Source organism: Odocoileus virginianus, chromosome 31, assembly GCF_023699985.2.
Source record: "Odocoileus virginianus isolate 20LAN1187 ecotype Illinois chromosome 31, Ovbor_1.2, whole genome shotgun sequence".
Classification (NCBI taxonomy): Eukaryota; Metazoa; Chordata; class Mammalia; order Artiodactyla; family Cervidae; genus Odocoileus; species Odocoileus virginianus.
Genome location: NC_069704.1, coordinates 34,491,073 through 34,508,783, shown reverse-complemented (window position 1 = coordinate 34,508,783; position 17,711 = coordinate 34,491,073). Strand labels below are relative to the sequence as shown.

Sequence of the window (17,711 nt, the reverse complement as noted above, 5' to 3'; positions counted from 1 at the left end):
ATATGTCTCTGGTCAATAATGTGCTAAAGTAATTATCAATGTGAAGAATCTTCCTGCCAAGCAGGAGACATGGGCTCGATTCCTGGGTCAGGAAGATCCCCTGGAGAAGGAAATGGCATGCCATTCCAGGATTCTTGCCTCAGAAATCCCATGGATGATGGAGCCTGGCAGGCTACAGACCATGGGGTTGGAAAAGAGCTGGGATATGACTTAGTAACTAAACAAACAAACAAAAACAATCTTATTGTCATTTTCAAGGTTATTTTGGTCTTGTTTTGTAGGTCTTTTTTCCCTTTCTTCTTCTTTTGTTCTTTTCTCTTGTGATCTGATGACTAATAAGTTTTACATTAGCATCAAAAAGAAAAGAAAATATTAACTTCCTATATCAGACTGCAACGCCCCCCAAAAGGAACATCAGTCTGGATCATGGTGGCCCTCTAGTGACTGTTCAAGGTTATGAGCACAGAAGTGCTACATTCCTATCACTTCGAGGCAATGGGATGTGATGACTGTCTCTTAGTCATATTGCTAAGGAGCTCTTTGTTTAGTACCACCAGCCTTATTCATGGTGTCCACTATTTTCAAAAATGAATCATGGTGAAATTTCTGAAATAATTTTCAGTAATCTAGCCTTTCCCTTATTTGCTTAGAACTAACCTTAAGCATTAGTAAACAAAAACAGCATCACACCCATATATTTTAAAAAGTAATATCTATTTCTCGAAAATAGAAAAGCAAGATGCCTAGAGATACCATTAAAATTTTTTACTTCACAAATCAGTGAAAAAATTCTGATATTTGGATAAAATTTTATTAAAAGTGATCACCAATAACCTTTGAAAATAGACATTCTGGAAAAGCTATCTGGCTGTTTTGCTGTTGCCAGGATATTAAGTGCATTACTCTTTAGCCCAAAAGTTCTCAAATGAAAAGGGAAGGAACATAAAATATGAAAGTGGCGTCAGAAATGGAGGGCCAGAGATCTAAAGTTTATGCACTCACTTCTACCATCAAATTTTGATACACTACAAAATGAGCCTTCTAAGTAACAACACTGGACACGTATGGTAAATCTCCTACATATGAACCTTCAAGATGTGGACTTTCAAAGATGTGAACATACATTTCATCAATGTCAGGCATGAGTGAAATTGCCCTCCATCTCCCATTGCTGACAATCCTTCAGATCTACCATCTCCCACCTCCTCTCTTATCTCCAGACAGTAACTCTTCTTACCTGTTCACTCACTGCCAGCCCCTGTATGCCAGCTGCTGTACTTACTACTGTACTTTCCAAAGTACTGGATTATAAATTAAAAATGTTTGCTTTATTTTTTAGTTTGCTTTTTATGTATTATTTGTGTGAAAATATTATAAACCCATTACAATATAGTATCATAGAGCAGGTTGTATCAGTTGGGTACCTATGCAAACTTTGTTAGACTTATGAACAAACTGGACTTGTGAATGCGCTCTTGGAGTGGAACTCATTTGCATATAGGGGATTTATTGTATATGTACACACATGTGTACACAAATGTAATCTTTCAGTTTTCATTGCTAGATCTTAAGTTATATCAGGGCCAATATTTCACTTCATTTGATTAAAAATAGAGCTAAATTCTCACTTCTGGAAAGCCTCTGTGACTCCTTTAGTACATTAACTCATAAGCATCTACTCTCTACATTTCTATTTGTTTTGAAAGTTTCCCTTTCCTTGAACATAGCTTGCACAATATATACTGAGCTGCTAAACATTTACAGATTGTTCCAAGAGTCTTAAGATCATACACCACAACATCACATATGGTAGTTCCACTGGCTTCCCTGAAACACCTCTTACAAAGGGCACTTCTAAGAAACAATAGAAATAATATTAGGGATGAAGTAAGGGTGAGCATACACAAAACCAAGTCATGATAACATCTTAAAGAAGTCACTTTGCCCTCTCTGAAACATTTCAAAACACTTAATCTTTACATATTTCATGTTTCAAAAATTTACAGATAGTAGAAAATAAAAATTAGTGACCCAAATATATTCTTTTAATTCACCTCTAAGGAAATCTACTTTCCTTTTAACCTTGATCCAGAATTCAAACAAAAAGTTTAAAAGGTGTTAACATACCTGTCATAGCCCAGAGGTTGAGGAGAATGAAGATTAAATTTAGGACTGCTTCTAGAAATTGTATTCCCTGGTGAGATATTATTTATGCGCTGTAATACATAAAATACAGAAGTAATATTTTGTCATTCCATTAAAAAATTTTATATACATTGAAAAAAACCTGTAGCACACTAATTTACTAATGTAATCGAGAAATCGGTATCCTACATGAGAAAATGTAAGCACAGATATCAAGGGAAAAAGTGCAACAAATGCCCAAAGGACTCTCTCTCTTCATGTCTGAAGTCCAAACCCTGCCATATAAGCCCTCAAGGGGCATCCTGGCTCCCAGATTTGCCAGGACCCTAACAGTACCAGCTTTGGATTAGTCTCTTCTCTAATCATCATTTGACTTAGTGACTGACTCATCCACACCCAGAGCTTTGGCAATGGAACCCCAATCTTGAAACCTCCAAAAGTCAGGGAAGAGGCTTTCTGGTTTGGAAAAGGTCCTCAAAATTCTAAATGGGCCTTAGCCTGTTTCTGTAGGAGGGTTTAAAAGCCCAAGGTCTCCACTCTGGTGATCTCATAACCACAAAGAACAACCAAAGAGTCTAAATACACTCCTCAGCCAGAAGCACTCTCCCTGTTCTCTCAATAGGGAAATAGTTATCTGTACCTCCATGAGGAGAAGGGGACGACAGAGGATGAGATGGCTGGATGGCATCACCGACTCAATGGACATGGGTTTGGGTAAACTCCGGGAGTAGGTGATGGACAGGGAGGCCTGGCGTGCTGCGATTCATGATTCATGAGGTTGCAAAGAGTCGGACACGAGTGAACTGAACTGAACTGAGACATCTCACTTTTTATATTAGTGGTATCTGTGCACATCCTAACTCACTGCATGCGTGCAAAGTTGTGTCCGATTCTTTGCAGCCCCATGGACTGTAGCCCGCCAGGCTTCTCTGTCCATGGGATTCTCCAGGCAAGGAAACTGGAGTGGGTTGCCATTTCCTCCTCCAGGGGATCTTCCTGACCCAGTGATTGAACCCAGGTCTCTTATGTCTCCTGCATTGGTAGGAGGGCTCTTTACACTCACACCACCTGGGAAGCCCCCTCAAGTCCTTACCATACTGTAAGCTTTTCCAGCATCCAGGCCACACCTTTTATACCTTTCTCTAGTTTTCTGGAACATTGAACAAAGAGTTGGCAAACATCTACACATTTATTTATGCAGAGGATTGGCATATTTTTTAATTTGGGAAAATCTTGCCTCCTTTTATTATATGAAATTGTTTTCTCATTCTTATAAGTTCTAAGAAAATACACAATTTTTTAATCAAAATACCACAAGAAAGGAGAAAATGCGTTATAAAATCCTGTTGCATACCAAGGATCTGTTGAACTTGCTGTAGCTGTTCTCAAGGGCACTCCTCAGGCCGTCGTTACTGTCATGCAGTTTCCTGTTAGCTGTTCTACAGAGTAAATACATACAATAAATAAGTAGATAAGGAAAGTATTAGTGGGATCAATGTCACCACTTTCTTTTCAGGCTGTGATGTTCAATTACCTCTTGTAACTGTCTACCACTTCCCTTCAAATCTTCTAAACTGAGATCATTAATTCATTACTAGAAGTGCAACTTAACATTGTGTCAACCCTCTTTAAAGGTCTCCAGGCATTTTAGGAGTGAGTCAGTCATGCTGTGGAAGCTGCTTCTCCTTCAGGGAGCTCCACTGTTAAGACAGGTTTGGTGCAGGCCTTACTGTTCCCTAAAGGCCTAAAGCCAGCCCGTCCTACCTACTCTTTCTCCCCTCCATACTGGGGGATAGATCTGCTGTGTTCTGTCACACTTCTTTCTCCTGGCTCCTCCTACTTGTGGCCTGGTACTGTACTCCCAGGCACGTTATGTACCAGTTAAAAGCTCCAATGTTACAGCTACATGTAAAAAAAAATGAAATTAGAACACCTCCTAATACCATACACAAAGAGAAACTTGAAATGGATTAAAGACCTAAATGTAAGACCAGGAACTATAAAACTCTTAAAGGAAAACATAGGCAGAACACTCGATGACATAAATCAAAGCAAGTTCCTCTATGACCCACTTCCTAGAATAATGGAAATAAAAACAAAAGTAAACAAGTGGGACCTAATTAAACTTGAAAGCTTTTGCACAGCAAAATAAGTACAAATAAGGTGAAAAGATAACTCTCAGAATTGGAGAAAATAATAGTGAAGGAAACAACTGACAAACAATTCATTTCCAAAACATATAAGCAGCTCATAAAACTCAATACCAGAAAAACAAACAACCCAATCAAAAAGTGGGAAAAAGACCTAAACAGGCATTTCTCCAAAGAAGACATACAGATGGCTAACAAAGACATGAAAAGATGCTCAACATCGCTCATTATTAGAGAAATGCAAATCAAAACTACAATGAGATGTCACCTCACACTGGTCAGAATGGCCATCATCAAAAAGTCTACAAACAATAAATGCTGGAGAGGGTGTGGAAAAAAAGGGAACCCTCTTGCACTGTTGGTGGGAATGTAAATTGATAAAGCTATGAAAGACGGTATGGTGATTTCTTAAAAAAAACTAGGAATAAAACTACCACATGACCCAGCAAGCCCACTTCTAGGCATATACCCTGAGGAAACCAAAACTGAAAAAGACACATGTATCCCATTGTTCATTGCAGCACTATTCACAATAGCTAGAACACAGAAGCAACCTAGATGTTCATCGACAGATGAATGGATAAAGAAGTTTTGGTACATATACACAATGGAATATTACTCAGCCATAACAAAGAACACATTTGAATCAGTTCTAGTGAGGTGGATGAACCTAGAGCCTACTATACAGTGTGAAGTAAGTCAGAAACAGAAAGTTAAATTTAGTATACTAACGCATATATATGGAATCTAGAAAGCTGGTACTGGAGAATTTATTTACAGGGCAGCAATGGAGAAAGACATAGAGAACAGATTTATGGACATGGGGAGAGGGGAGGAGAGGGTAAGATGTATGGAAAGAGTAACATGGAAACTTACATTACCATGTGTAAAATAGATAACCAGTGGGAATTTTCTGTATGACTCAGGGAACTCAAACAGGTTTCTATAGCAACCTAGAGGGGTGGGGTGGGGAGGGAGGTGGGGGGGAGGTTCAAGAGGAAAGGGACATTTGTATACCTTATGGCTGACTCATGTTGAGGTTAGACAGAAAACAACAAAATTATGTAAAGCAATTATTCTTCAGTTAGAAAATAATTTTTAAAAATGCTCCAATTTTGACTCAGGGTTCAAACCCCAACCCAGGCACTTACTTTCCATATATCTTACAGAAGCCATTTAAACAGCCAGTCTCAGCAACCTCTAAAATCAAATAGTCTCTTCCTTAGAGACCAGCTACTCTTTCCCTGCTTCAGGTTTATTCATCCTTCAGAACTCAATTCAATTGTTTCTTCCTCCAAAAACACTTCCTGGACCTTCCTGGGTAGGAGAATGCCCTTGAGATACATGGCTCCCCTTGGCCCTCCTCTCTCCTTTGGCACATTATATTTAGAAGACTGATCAGGTTCCATCTTCTTCCCCTAGACTAGCCTATAAGGAGAGAGGCTGAGTGCCTCTCTGAGTGTCAGCTCCTGGCATACCTGAACCATCAGTTCAGTTCAGTTCAGTTCAGTCGCTCAGTCGTGTCCAATTCTTTGCAACCCCATGAAACGCAGCACACCAGGCCTCCCTGTCCATCACCCACTCCCGGAATCTACCCAAACCCATACTTGAACCATAAAAGGTGCCAAATGAAAGCCTGCTGAATAAATGAATACATGAATTAACAGGATTTTTGTAACATATCAATTCTATCAGTGCCACAGGTGAGGCTTAATAAGCATTTGTAATGGTGAAACAATCATCAAGCCTGACCTGATATTATCTGGGGGAAGTAAAACCAGAAGAAAATATTGCCTGGGAGAAAAGAGAGAAAGGGATCAGGGATAGGGGAGGTTTTGTCAGTGAGGTCCTCAGAGAATGGATTCTGAAGCTTAGCTGCAGAGCTGACAGAACAGGTGTACTATTTCCAAGAGATTTTGAAAAAAGAAAAACATATTGCTAACCAGGCACAATAAACTGCGTGAGAACGATCGTGTATGCCTAGTGATGTGACATGCACTGTGCGGGATGCCTGAAACCTCTGTGTGCGGAGCTGCACAGAAAGCAGATGAAGTCAGGGCTGTTGTTCTTTACAGTATAATAAACGTATTATAAAGATACGCTGGACATACCAACCTGATTTAAGAGGACTTTTAGAGAATTATAATATCGTTCCTGGATTGGAGGAGTTTATGCAGGAATAGCAGCATCAGAAAGCTAAACTAATGTGCTAAAGTCACCACATCAAGAAGAACATGTGTGGATCTCCTGACCCAGCCTCTGATATATGGCAACTCGTGTTATATGTGGCACTTGTTTTACTAACAACACATAAGTTAAATGTAAGTGTGATGAGAAATATGAGAACTTACTGGAGTATTTCAATTTGCCTCTCAAGACTATTTCGATCTTCTGTGTATTCTCGGATTATTTCCAGATCCCTGTAAAATTACATTTTATGTTTGAATGAGCATTAGGTGTTCAGTCGTGCCTTACCTGTACCTACTCTCTCAGACTCCCTTCCACCTCTTCCAAAGTCCTGTGTCCTTGACCATGGTTTCTATCTCTCCACGCTCCTGCTCAGGTCCTCTGAGTCCAGTAGCAGCCTCTTCTCCCCTGTGAGCCACAAGCATACCCACACCTCTGCTTCCTCCTGCAATGCTCTGCTTCCTTCACTCCCCCTTGCAGCATCCACAGCTCCTCCACCCCAGCCCACTGTCCTGGCTCTGTTCCTTACTGGGACTGAACCCCTGGTCTTCTATTAAGCCTGCTCTCCACCGGCGCTCACATTACCCATTCAGCCCAACCCACTCTCTCACCTCTGACTCTTCTCTGCTCATTCCAAGCCTTACGCAACCCCAATCCCAGCTATACTAATACTCCTTTCTTATCTCTGTGCTGCAAGTCCTGCTGACCCTCCCCTCTGCACCCTAAGCCACGAAGGGATTCTCAGAACCAGGCTTTCTCTGTTCACTATAAGCTCATGCTCAGCAAGTCCTCTGTTGCTCTATTACAAAGCAGTGCTGGCCTTCTCCTTAAAATGTCCATTCAGAACATCAGCCACTTCCTTCCAGGCCCTATCCCACCCCAGCCCCATTTCTAAGCAGACAATCCCCATCACTGTCTTCCCCAGACCCTCAGGCTTCAGATTTTGTCCATAACAACTAACTTGCCCATTTGCACTCTTGATAAGGCTACAAGTTTCCCAATTGTCTCTAGGAATTTAAGTTCCTTAGCCAAAAATTCTGGGACCTTACATTACAGCCTTAAACTAGTTTTAAAACCTTTTAATTTTTTTAAACTTTAGCCTTTCCATTCAAAATATCTTTTTCTGTCCACTGGCCTGACCACTGTTCCCCAAACCAGTCATATCCCTCCTTATGTCCTTGCCTCTGCTTTGGGTTTTGCCACATATGGAATGTCTCTGAGACTCTTTTTCCATCTGTAAAATGGGGATAAGGAAAGTTCCTATTGCATAGGAAACTGTGACTGAGTTAATGCTAATGAAGTACTAAAGACAGTGTCAGGCAGTTGTCGGTAGGACCTGTGTTACTTGTTGACAAGCTAACTCAAGTGTCTCTTCTTTAATAAAGTATCCACCTTTCTGAACTAAAAGAACACTTTGTCTACCATCTCATGGCAATAAACCCAACATGTGACACTGCTGGTGGTATTGTTTCTGACATTGTTGAGTTCTTATGCTGTTTAACTCAGTAACCTTTTACTTTTTAAGTTTCCCAACTAAATTTGAAGTTCTCAAAGAGCAGAGGTCACATCTTTTCTTTTTTTAAAATGTACTCCACACTCATAACTCCTTATCTAGCTCAGGGACCTGTATATAGTAAGCACTTAATAAATGTATGACTGCTTTTCACTGTGCGTGTGCATGCTCAGTCATGTCCAATTCTTTGCAACTTCAAAGACTGTAGCTCACCAGGCTCCTCTATACACGGAATTTCCCAGGCAAGAATACTGAAGTGGGTTGCCATTTCCTACTCCAGGGGCTCTTCCTGACCCAGGGACCAAACTCAGATCTCCTGCATGGGCAGGTGGATTTTTTACCACTGAGCCACCTGAGGAAGCTTTCCATTACATGATCTTAATTCTGAATAAGGTTGGCGAAACAACAAACAAAACACAAGGTATTTTTCTCCAGTGTACACGTACTAGGGGATACATGCATATACTCATGCATATAGATGCATTTTTATATTTACAATACTCCTATATAAATATCTATGTGTATCTTCCTTGTGTATAATTACATGCCTTTGTGTGTACATGTGTGTGTTAGATCCTGTATTAACACCATATTGCAAAACTAAAGCATAGTAAAATAAAATGACTTGCCTAAGATGTTTAGTCTTCCATTATTTTTATGTTGCAGGGCTGGAATTTCTACCTTCAAAGCACCTCAGTTAGCACTGCCTCTTGATACTTTAGGTATATTCTTCTGCTCCCATTTAATTCAAACATTTCTAAGCCCTGCACTGTTCTGAGCAGTCAATAACTAAACTAGCTAATCAGTTTGTTTTTAAAAATTAAAAACACAAAAATCACTAGATCTGACATTAAACATAAAATCTTTAGAAAGCAAAGAAAATATTAGCAAAGTTAATAAATAACCCCTTATTACTACATAGCTAAGCTTCATTCACATGGATGTTACCCAAATAAACATTCCATTCAAACTACAAAGTAAAATGTGAAGTTTCATACCTTTCAGAATTCAGACTCTGATCAGCATAATCACTTTTCAAAGAATCTAGTTCACTCTGAAGAAAGGCTATGTTTGTCTGTGCTTCTAAAAGATCTTTCTTAACTTTCTGATTTTCCTAGAGGAAAGGAACAGTGCAGGTCATTAGACGCAGAGTTTCTTCCACAGGGAGATGTGAAGTCAAGTACAGTGTAACTTTCCCACATGTTACTCTCACCCCTCCACAGTCTTCAAACCTTGGTGTTCAAAGAACTAATTACCAATTCAAGGTAATTTTAAATTTTAATAAAGTATTAAAATGTCAAAATTAAATCCTCAAAGTTGATGTTGTTGCTGTTGTTCTTCTTCTTTTTTAAATACTTGGGCATTTGGTGCAAAACTTCAACAGTAAGAGTTTATCATGATGATACTTTAACATGTTATCGGTAAAACAATGGAGACCAAACATTTAAACAGCTGCTTTACTTAATGAGAGCTGTGGAATTACCGATAGTCTGTGGAATTGACAGTATCTATTACCAGGTAGACGGGCTACTTTTCATAATAAATCCTATCACCTAACATTGTTAAATTTTACACTTAAAAATGCACCTGTGTGGTTAGGAAATTTCTATATTTTTCTTAAAAACAAACGAGAAAGAACAAAAAAAAAATCACTGGAAGTTCCTGGTTAAATATGGTAGACTGGGCATATGAATTAGTCTTCTTTCCCTTTTGAGACCCTATTAACATGAAATACCAAAGGAAATAAACTAATAAAAGTTAAAAGAATGAAGAGAGGCCAGTCAACAGTCAAGTGATCTGAAAACATTGCTGGAAAAAGGAAACTGGATGGCAATGCACTGACAAAGGGAAGAAACAAGGGGAAAAGGAGGTCCAGATGATAGGTGTTGAAGGTTTTGCTGTAGTGCAGAGCCGAGGCAACTGGTCAGGCAGAAGCCCAGAGAGTGAGAAGAGGGCTGAAAACAGAGATTAAAATTATATATTAAGTCATGCTGCCTCTCAAGCCCATACCTGCTCTTACTCTAGGAAAGAAGAGCAGAAAGCCAGAACTGATTCCAAAGGCAACAAGTTATTTAAAAATAACTGAATGATTCCCCAAAGGAAAGCTAAGGCTTCTCTTTGTACATATCCATGCCTCATGCATATGGTAACTGGGGTTCCATGTCTGACAGCCAGCTTCACATACAGAGCTCCAAGGAGATTGTCTTTCACAAGAGAAGCCCTGAGGTAACCAGATCTATTTGCCTAGCTGCACAGGAATCATACATAGGCTACCTGAAATGGTCAGAAATTCCAAGGTGACATCTGGGTAGCAAGCTTAAAAAGCAATCAATCCAATAAGAATTGAAATCTCCTGGACTCCAAAACTTCTCCAATATTTTCAGGAGAAGAAAAAACAAATTCCAGTACTGGAAAGAACAGATAGAAGTTGCAGAGAGTCAGGGATATGAAGGTGGCAGAATTTCTTTTTGTAAGTAACTAAAACCCCCACCAAGAGAATCCAAGAGAAGTAAGCAACTCTTTAAAGTCATGATTCAAGCACAAAACCAACCAAGAGGTAGCAAAACCTGGAACTGGTAGTGAATACATGGATCCTAACCCCAAAGCTGGGGTACCTTCTCTTTTTGAGTGGCACAGGGATAATAACTGGAGAGAAATAAATGCAATTCTAGCTCATTCATGCTCACTTCTTGGCTCTGCAGGGGAGAATATTTAGACTCATAATAAAGGAAATGTTCATTATTGGCTTTCAGTGTTTGAGTCAACCTGGAAACTAAAGAAAATGACAATGATGAAACAGATATAGATATTATCAGTTCTGGCAACAGAAATACTAGAGATATTGTCAGCAGAAGATGGAAAGGGACAGCAAGATGAAGGATAGGGCAATAAGACCTCATCTTACAAAGCTAGGGAAACAGATCTGAGTTGATGTTATATGAATGCAGGGGTTAACTAATAAATGTTTAAAGGCCACATAATCATTGCTCTGAGTAAAAAAAAAGCATTTACAATAGGTATTATGTAATAGTCCAAGGGAAAGTCTGCCAAAAATGTAACACCTTTAGTCACAGGTATTTCAAAGACTCTCTAACTGTAGTACTAATTTCTCTTTAAGTTTTTATTCCTGGAACACTGAAATCATAGCACGATTTTATTTAAGAAACAGTAGTCTAACAGGAAATACATTACTGAAAATGAAAAGGTAATTCTTACCATTGATAAGTCATAAATTTGTTTCTTTAATGCAGCCACATCTTGTTTCTGACTTATGTGTTTTGATTGTTCTTCTAGCTGAAAGAGCAAATAAAAGTTGAGCATTTACAAACTCACTTTTAGTTGGTTCCACTCAGTTTAGGAATATATTCACGTTCAGATATGGGAATTTTAACGTCTTCAATTTTGAACATTATACAACCACATAAATCATTAAATTAGGTATAATCCATAAGAATTTGAAAATTTGCTTTAAATTAATTAAAATGTTTGAAACGGGGGTTTATTTATTTATTTTTTGCCAGGTCCTACTTTAAAAAAATTATGTATTTTAATTGGAGGCTAATTACTTTACAATATTGTGGTAGTTTTTGCCACAAATTGACATGAATCAGCCATGGGTGTACATGTGTCCCCCTGTCCCAAATCCCCCTCCCACCTCCCTCCCCATCCCATCCCTCTGGGTTGTCCCAGTGCACTGGCTTTGAGTGCCTTGTTTCACGCATGGAACTTGGACTGGTCATCAATTTCACATATGGTAATATGTGTTTCAATGCTATTCTCTCAAATCATCTCACCCTCGCCTTCTCCCACAGAGTCCAAAACTTTGTTCTTTATATCTGTGTCTCTTTTGCTATCTTGCATATAGGGTTGTCGTTACCATCGTTCTAAATTCCATATATATGTGTTAATATACTGTATTGGTGTTTTTCTTTCTGACTTACTTCACTCTGTATGGTAGGCTCCAGTTTCATCCACCTCATTAGAAATGACTCAAATGCATTCTTTTAATAGCTGAATAATATTTCATGTGTATATGTACCACTACTGTCTTATCCATTCATCTGCTGATGGACATCTAGGTTGCTTCCATGTCCTAGCTATTGTAAACAGTGCTGAAATGAACACTGGGGTGCATATGTCTCTTTCAACTCTGGTTTCCTTGGTGAATATGCCCAGCAGTGGGATTGCTGGGTCATATGGCAGTTCTACTTCCAGTTTTTTAAGGAATCTCCACACTGTTCTCCATAGTGGCTGTACTAGTTTGCATTCCCACCAACAGTGTAAGAGGGTTCCCTTTTCTCCACACCCTCTCCAGCATTTATTGCTTGTAGAGTTGTTGATAGCAGCCTTTCTGATTGGCGTGAGATGGTACCTCACTTTGGTTTTGATTTGCATTTCTCTGATAATGAGTGACGTTGAGCATCTTTTCATGTGTTTGTTAGCCATCCGTATGTCTTCTTTGGAGAAATGTCTGTTTAGTTCTTTGGCCCACGTTTTGATTGGGTTATTTATTTTTCTTTTATTGAGCTGCAGGAGTTGCTTGTATATTTTTGAGATTAATTCTCTATCAGTTGCTTCATTTGCTATTATTTTCTCCCATTCTGAAGGCTGTCTTTTCACCTTGCTTATAGTTTCCTTCGTTGTGCATAAGCGTTTAAGTTTAATTGGGTCCCATTTGTTTATTTTTGCTTTTATTTCCATTATTCTGGGAGGTGGGCCATAGAGGATCTTGCTGTGATTTATGTCAGAGAGTGTTCTGCTTGTTTTCTTCTAGAGTTTTATAGTTTCTGGTCTTACATTTAGATCTTTAATCCATTTTGAGTTTATTTTTGTGTATCGTGTTAGAAAGTGTTCTAGTTTCATTCTTTTATAAGTGGATGACCAGTTTTCCCAACACCACTTGTTAAAGAAATTGTCTTTTCTCCATTGTACATTTTTGCCTCTTTTGTAAAAAAAAAAAAAAAAAAAGGTGTCCATAGGTTTGCGGATTTATCTCTGGGCTTTCTATTTTGTTCCATTGATCTATATTTCTGTCTTTGTGCCAGTACCACACTGTCTTGATGACTGTAGCTTTGTAGTATAGTCTGAAGTCAGGCAGGTTGATTCCGCCAGTGCCATTCTTCTTTCTCAAGATTGCTTTGGCTATTTGAGTTTTTTTGTGTTTAAATACAAATTGTAAAATTATTTGTTCTAGTTCTGTGAAAAATACCATTGGTAGCTTGATAGGGATTGCACTGAATCTACAGACTGCTTTAGGTAGTATACTCATTTTCACTACATTGATTCTTCTCATCCAAGAACATGTTATGTTCTCCATCTATTTGTGTCCTCTTTGATTTCTTTCATCAGTGTTTTATAGTTTTATATACATAAGTCTTGTTTCTTTAGGTAAATTTATTTCTAAGTATTTTATTCTTTTCATTGCAATGGTGAATGAGATTGTTTTCTTCTGTTTCTGTTTTCTCATTGTTAGTGTATAGGAATGAAAGGGATTTCTGTGTATTAATTTTATATCCTGCAACTTTACTATATTCATTGATTAGCTCTAGTAATTTTCTGGTTGTGTCTTTAGGGTTTTCTACCTAGAGGATCATGTCATCTGCAAACAGTGAGAGTTTTATTTCTTCTTTTCCAATCTGGATTCCTTTTCTTTTTTTTCCTCTAATTGCTGTAGCTAAAACTTTCAAAACTATGTTGAATAGTAGTCGTGAGATTGGGCATGCTTGTCTTGAAATGCTTTCAATTTTTCACCACTGAGGATAATGTATGCTGTGGGTTTATCATATATGGCTTTTATTATGTTGAGGTATGTTCCTTCCTGCTTTCTGGAGTTTTTTTAAAAATCATAAATAGGTGTTGAATTTTGTCAAAGACTTTATCTGCATCTATTGAGATAATCATATAGCTTTCATCTTTCAATTTGTTAATGTGGTGTATCACATTGATTGATTTGCAGATATTAAAGAATCCTTGCATCCCTGGGATAAAGCCCACTTGGTCATGATGTATGATCTGTTTAATATGGTGTTGGATTCTGTTTGCTAGAACTTTGTTGAGGATTTCTGCATCTGTGTTCATCAGTGATATTGGCCTGTAATTTTCATTTTTGGGGCATCTTTGTCTGGTTTTGGTATTAGGGTGATGGTGGCCTCATAGAATGAGTTTGGGAGTTTACCTTCCTCTGCAATTTTCTGGAAGAGTTTGAGTAGGGTAGGTGTTAGCTCTTCTCTAAATTTTTGGTAGAATTCAGCTGTGAAGCCATCTGGTCCTGGGCTTTTGTTTGTTGGAAGATTTTTAATTACAGTTTCAATTTCTGTGAATGTGATGGGTCTGTTAAGATTTTCTATTTCTTCTTGGTTCAGTTATTGAAGGTTATACTTTTCTAAGAATTCGTCTATTTTTTCCAAGTTGTCCATTTATTGGTATATAGTTGCTGATAGTAATCTCTTACGATCCTTACATTTCTGTGTTTTCTGTTTTGATTTCTCCAGTTTCATTTCTAATTTTATTGATTTGATTCTTCTCCCTTTTTTTTCTTGATGAGTCTGGCTAATGGTTTGTCTATTTTATTTATCTTATCAAAGAATCAGGTTTAGTTTTGTTGATTTTTGCTATAGTCTCCTTTCTTTTCCATTTATTTCTGCTATGATTTTTATGATTTCTTTCCTTCTACTAACTTTGGGGTTCTTCATTTCTTCCTTTTCTAGCTGCTTTAGGTGTAAAGTTAGGTTATTTATTTGACTTTTCTCTTGCTTCTTAAGGTAAGCTTGTATTGCTATGAATCTTCCTCTTAGCACTGCTTTTACTGAATCCCATAGGTTTTGGGTTGTCTTGTTTTCATTTTCATTTGTTTCTATGCATATTTTTATTTCCTTTTTTATTTCTTTCATGATTTGTTGGCTATTCAGGAGCGCATTGTTTAGCCTCCATTATGTTTGTATTTTTAACAGTTTTTTTTCTCCTGTCATTGACATCTAATCTTACCACACTGTGATCAGAAAAGATGCCTTGAAATGATTTCCATTTTTTTTTAATTTACCAAGGCTAGACTTATGGCCCAGGATGTAATCTATCTTGAAGGATGTTCCATGTGCACTTGGGAAAAAGGTGAAATTCACTGTTTTGGGGGAAATGTCCTATAGATATCAATTATGCCTAACTGGCCCACTGTATCATTTAAAGCTTGTGTTTCCTTGTTAATTTTACGTTTGGTTGTCCATCCATAGGTGTGAGTGGGGCATTAAAGTCTCCCACTATTATTGTTACTGTTAATTTCCCCTTTCATACTTGTTAGCATTTGCCTTACATATTGAGGTGCTCCTATGTTGGGTGCATATATAATTATTATATCTTCTTCTTGGATTGATCCATTGATCATTATGTAGTGTCCTTGTTTCTTTTCATGGTCTTTATTTCAAAGTCTATTTTATCTGATATGAGTATTGCTACTCCTGCTTTCTTTTGGTCTTCATTTCTATGAAATATCTTTTTCCAGCCCTTCCCTTTCAGTCTGTATGTGTCCCTTGGTTTGAGGTGAGTCTCTTGCAGATGGCATATATAGAGGTCTTGTTTTTGTATCCATTCAGCCAGTCTTTGTCTTTTGGTTGGGGCATTCAACCCATTTACATTCAAGGTAATTACTGACAAGTATGATCCTGCTGCCATTTACTTTGTTGTTTTGAGTTTGATTTTATAAACCTTTTCTGTGTTTCCTGTCTAGAGAAGATCCTTTAGCATTTGTTGGAGAGCTGGTTTGGTGGTGCTGAATTCTCTCAGCTTTTGCTTGTCTGTAAAGCTTTTGATTCTCCTTCATGTCTAATGAGATCCTTGCTGGGTATAGTAATCTACTGTATATACTACAGTACTATATATAGTACTACATATAGTACTGCTATACTATAAAGTAGTAATTACTATAGTATAGTAGGTTTTTCTCTTTCATCACTTTAAGTATGTCCTGCCATTCCCTTCTGGCCTGTAGAGTTCCTATTGAAAGATCAGCTGTTATCCTTATGGGGATCCCCTTGTGTGTTATTTGTTACTTTTCCCTTGCTGCTGTTAATATTTGCTCTTTGTGTTTGATCTTCGTTAGTTTGACTAATATGTGTCTTGGGGTGTTTTGCCTTGGGTTTATCCTGTTTGGGACTCTCTGGGTTTCTTGGACTTGGGTGTCTATTTCTTTCCTCATTTTAGGGAAGTTTTCAACTGTTATCTCCTCAAGTATTTTCTCATGCCCTTTCTGTCTTCTTCTGGGACACCTGTGATTCAAATGTTGGAGCATTTAACATTGCCCCAGAGGTCTCTAAGGTTGTTCTCATTTAATTTTTTTCTTTTTTCCTCTCTGCTTCATTTGTTTCCACCATTCTATCTTCCACCTCACTTATCCTAGCTTCTGCGTCAGTTATTCTACTATTGGTTCCCTCCAGAGTGCTTTTGATCTCAGTTATTATATTATTCATTTTTGATTGACTCTTCTTTATTTCTTCTAGGCCCTTGTTAAACACTTCTTGCATCTTTTCAATCCTTGTCTCTAGTCTATAATCTGTAACTCCATTTTGTTTTCAAGATTTTGGATCATCTTTATTCTGAATTCTTTTTCAGGTAGAATCCCTATCTCCTCCTCTTTTGTTTGGTTTAGTGGGTATTTTTCATGTTCCTTTACCTGCTGAATATTTCTTTGCATTTTCATTTTGTTTAGATTTCTGTGTTTCAGGTGCCCTTTCCATAGGCTGGAAGTTCATGGTTCTTCTTTATTGTGGAGCCTGCTCCCTGTGGGTGGGGTTGGACTAGTGGCTTGTCAAAGTTTCCCGGTTGGGGGAGCTTGCGTCTATGTTCTGGTGGGTGAAGCTGGGTCTCTTCTCTCTGGAGTGCAATGAAGTGTCCAGTAGTGAGTTTTGAGGTGTCTATGGGTTTGGCATGGCTTTGGGCAGCCTGTCTTTTAATGCTCAGGGCTATGTTCCTACTTTGCTGGAGAATCAGAATGGTATGTCGTGCACTGGAACTTGCTGGCTCTTGGGTGGAGCTTGGTTTTCAGTGCAGGTATGGAGACTTTTGGGTGAGCTGTTGTCTATTAATGTTCCCTGGAATCAGGAGTTCTCTGATGTTCTCAATTTTGGAGTTAAGCCTCCTGCCTCTGTCTTTCAGTCCTTCTCTTACAGTAACCTCAAGATTTCTCCATCCATACAGCACAGATGATAAAACACCTAGGTTAATAGTGAAACAATTCTCCACCTGGAAGTACATCTAGGGAAACTCACAGAATTACATGGAGAAGAGAAGAGGGAGGAGGGAAATAGAGGTGATCAGGAGAGAAGGTGGGCATCAAAAGGGGATAGAGCAATCTAGTCAGTAATCAGTTCCCTAAATGTTCTCCATAGCCCAGAACACCCAGAGAGATTCATAGAGTTAAGTATAGAAGAGAAGAGGGAGGAAGGAGATAGAGGTGACCTGGGGGAGAAAAGGCAGTGTCAAAAGGGGAGAGAGCAATCAAGCCAGTAATCACACCCCTAAGTGAAAATGGATACTGAAGATTAGATTCTTAAAGGTATAAAATTGATAACACATAACCAAAACGCAAAGATTAAAAATCTAGAATAGAGGTTAGACTCTCAAAAATACAATATAAAAAATATAAAAGAAAATCAATCCAAAAATTAAAAAATATATATGAAATTTGCTTTGAAAATAGGGTCTTTTTTTGCAAGGTAATAATAATA

The 17,711-nt window shown here is 38.2% G+C and overlaps 1 protein-coding gene across 2 annotated transcripts in view; it reads right to left on the bottom strand.

Annotated features, from left to right (window-relative positions):
• The window catches only part of RASEF (RAS and EF-hand domain containing), a 90,375-nt gene that overhangs the window by 28,065 nt on the left and 44,599 nt on the right, over positions 1 to 17,711 (bottom strand). For both annotated transcript variants that reach the window (XM_070459587.1, XM_020892911.2), the window contains exons 5-9: positions 11,212 to 11,289; positions 8,994 to 9,109; positions 6,647 to 6,715; positions 3,500 to 3,584; positions 2,128 to 2,216 (exon numbers count right to left, since the gene is read on the bottom strand). In XM_070459587.1, the coding sequence (XP_070315688.1) occupies positions 2,128 to 2,216; positions 3,500 to 3,584; positions 6,647 to 6,715; positions 8,994 to 9,109; positions 11,212 to 11,289 (437 nt within the window). The remainder of the gene's footprint in view (positions 1 to 2,127; positions 2,217 to 3,499; positions 3,585 to 6,646; positions 6,716 to 8,993; positions 9,110 to 11,211; positions 11,290 to 17,711) is intronic.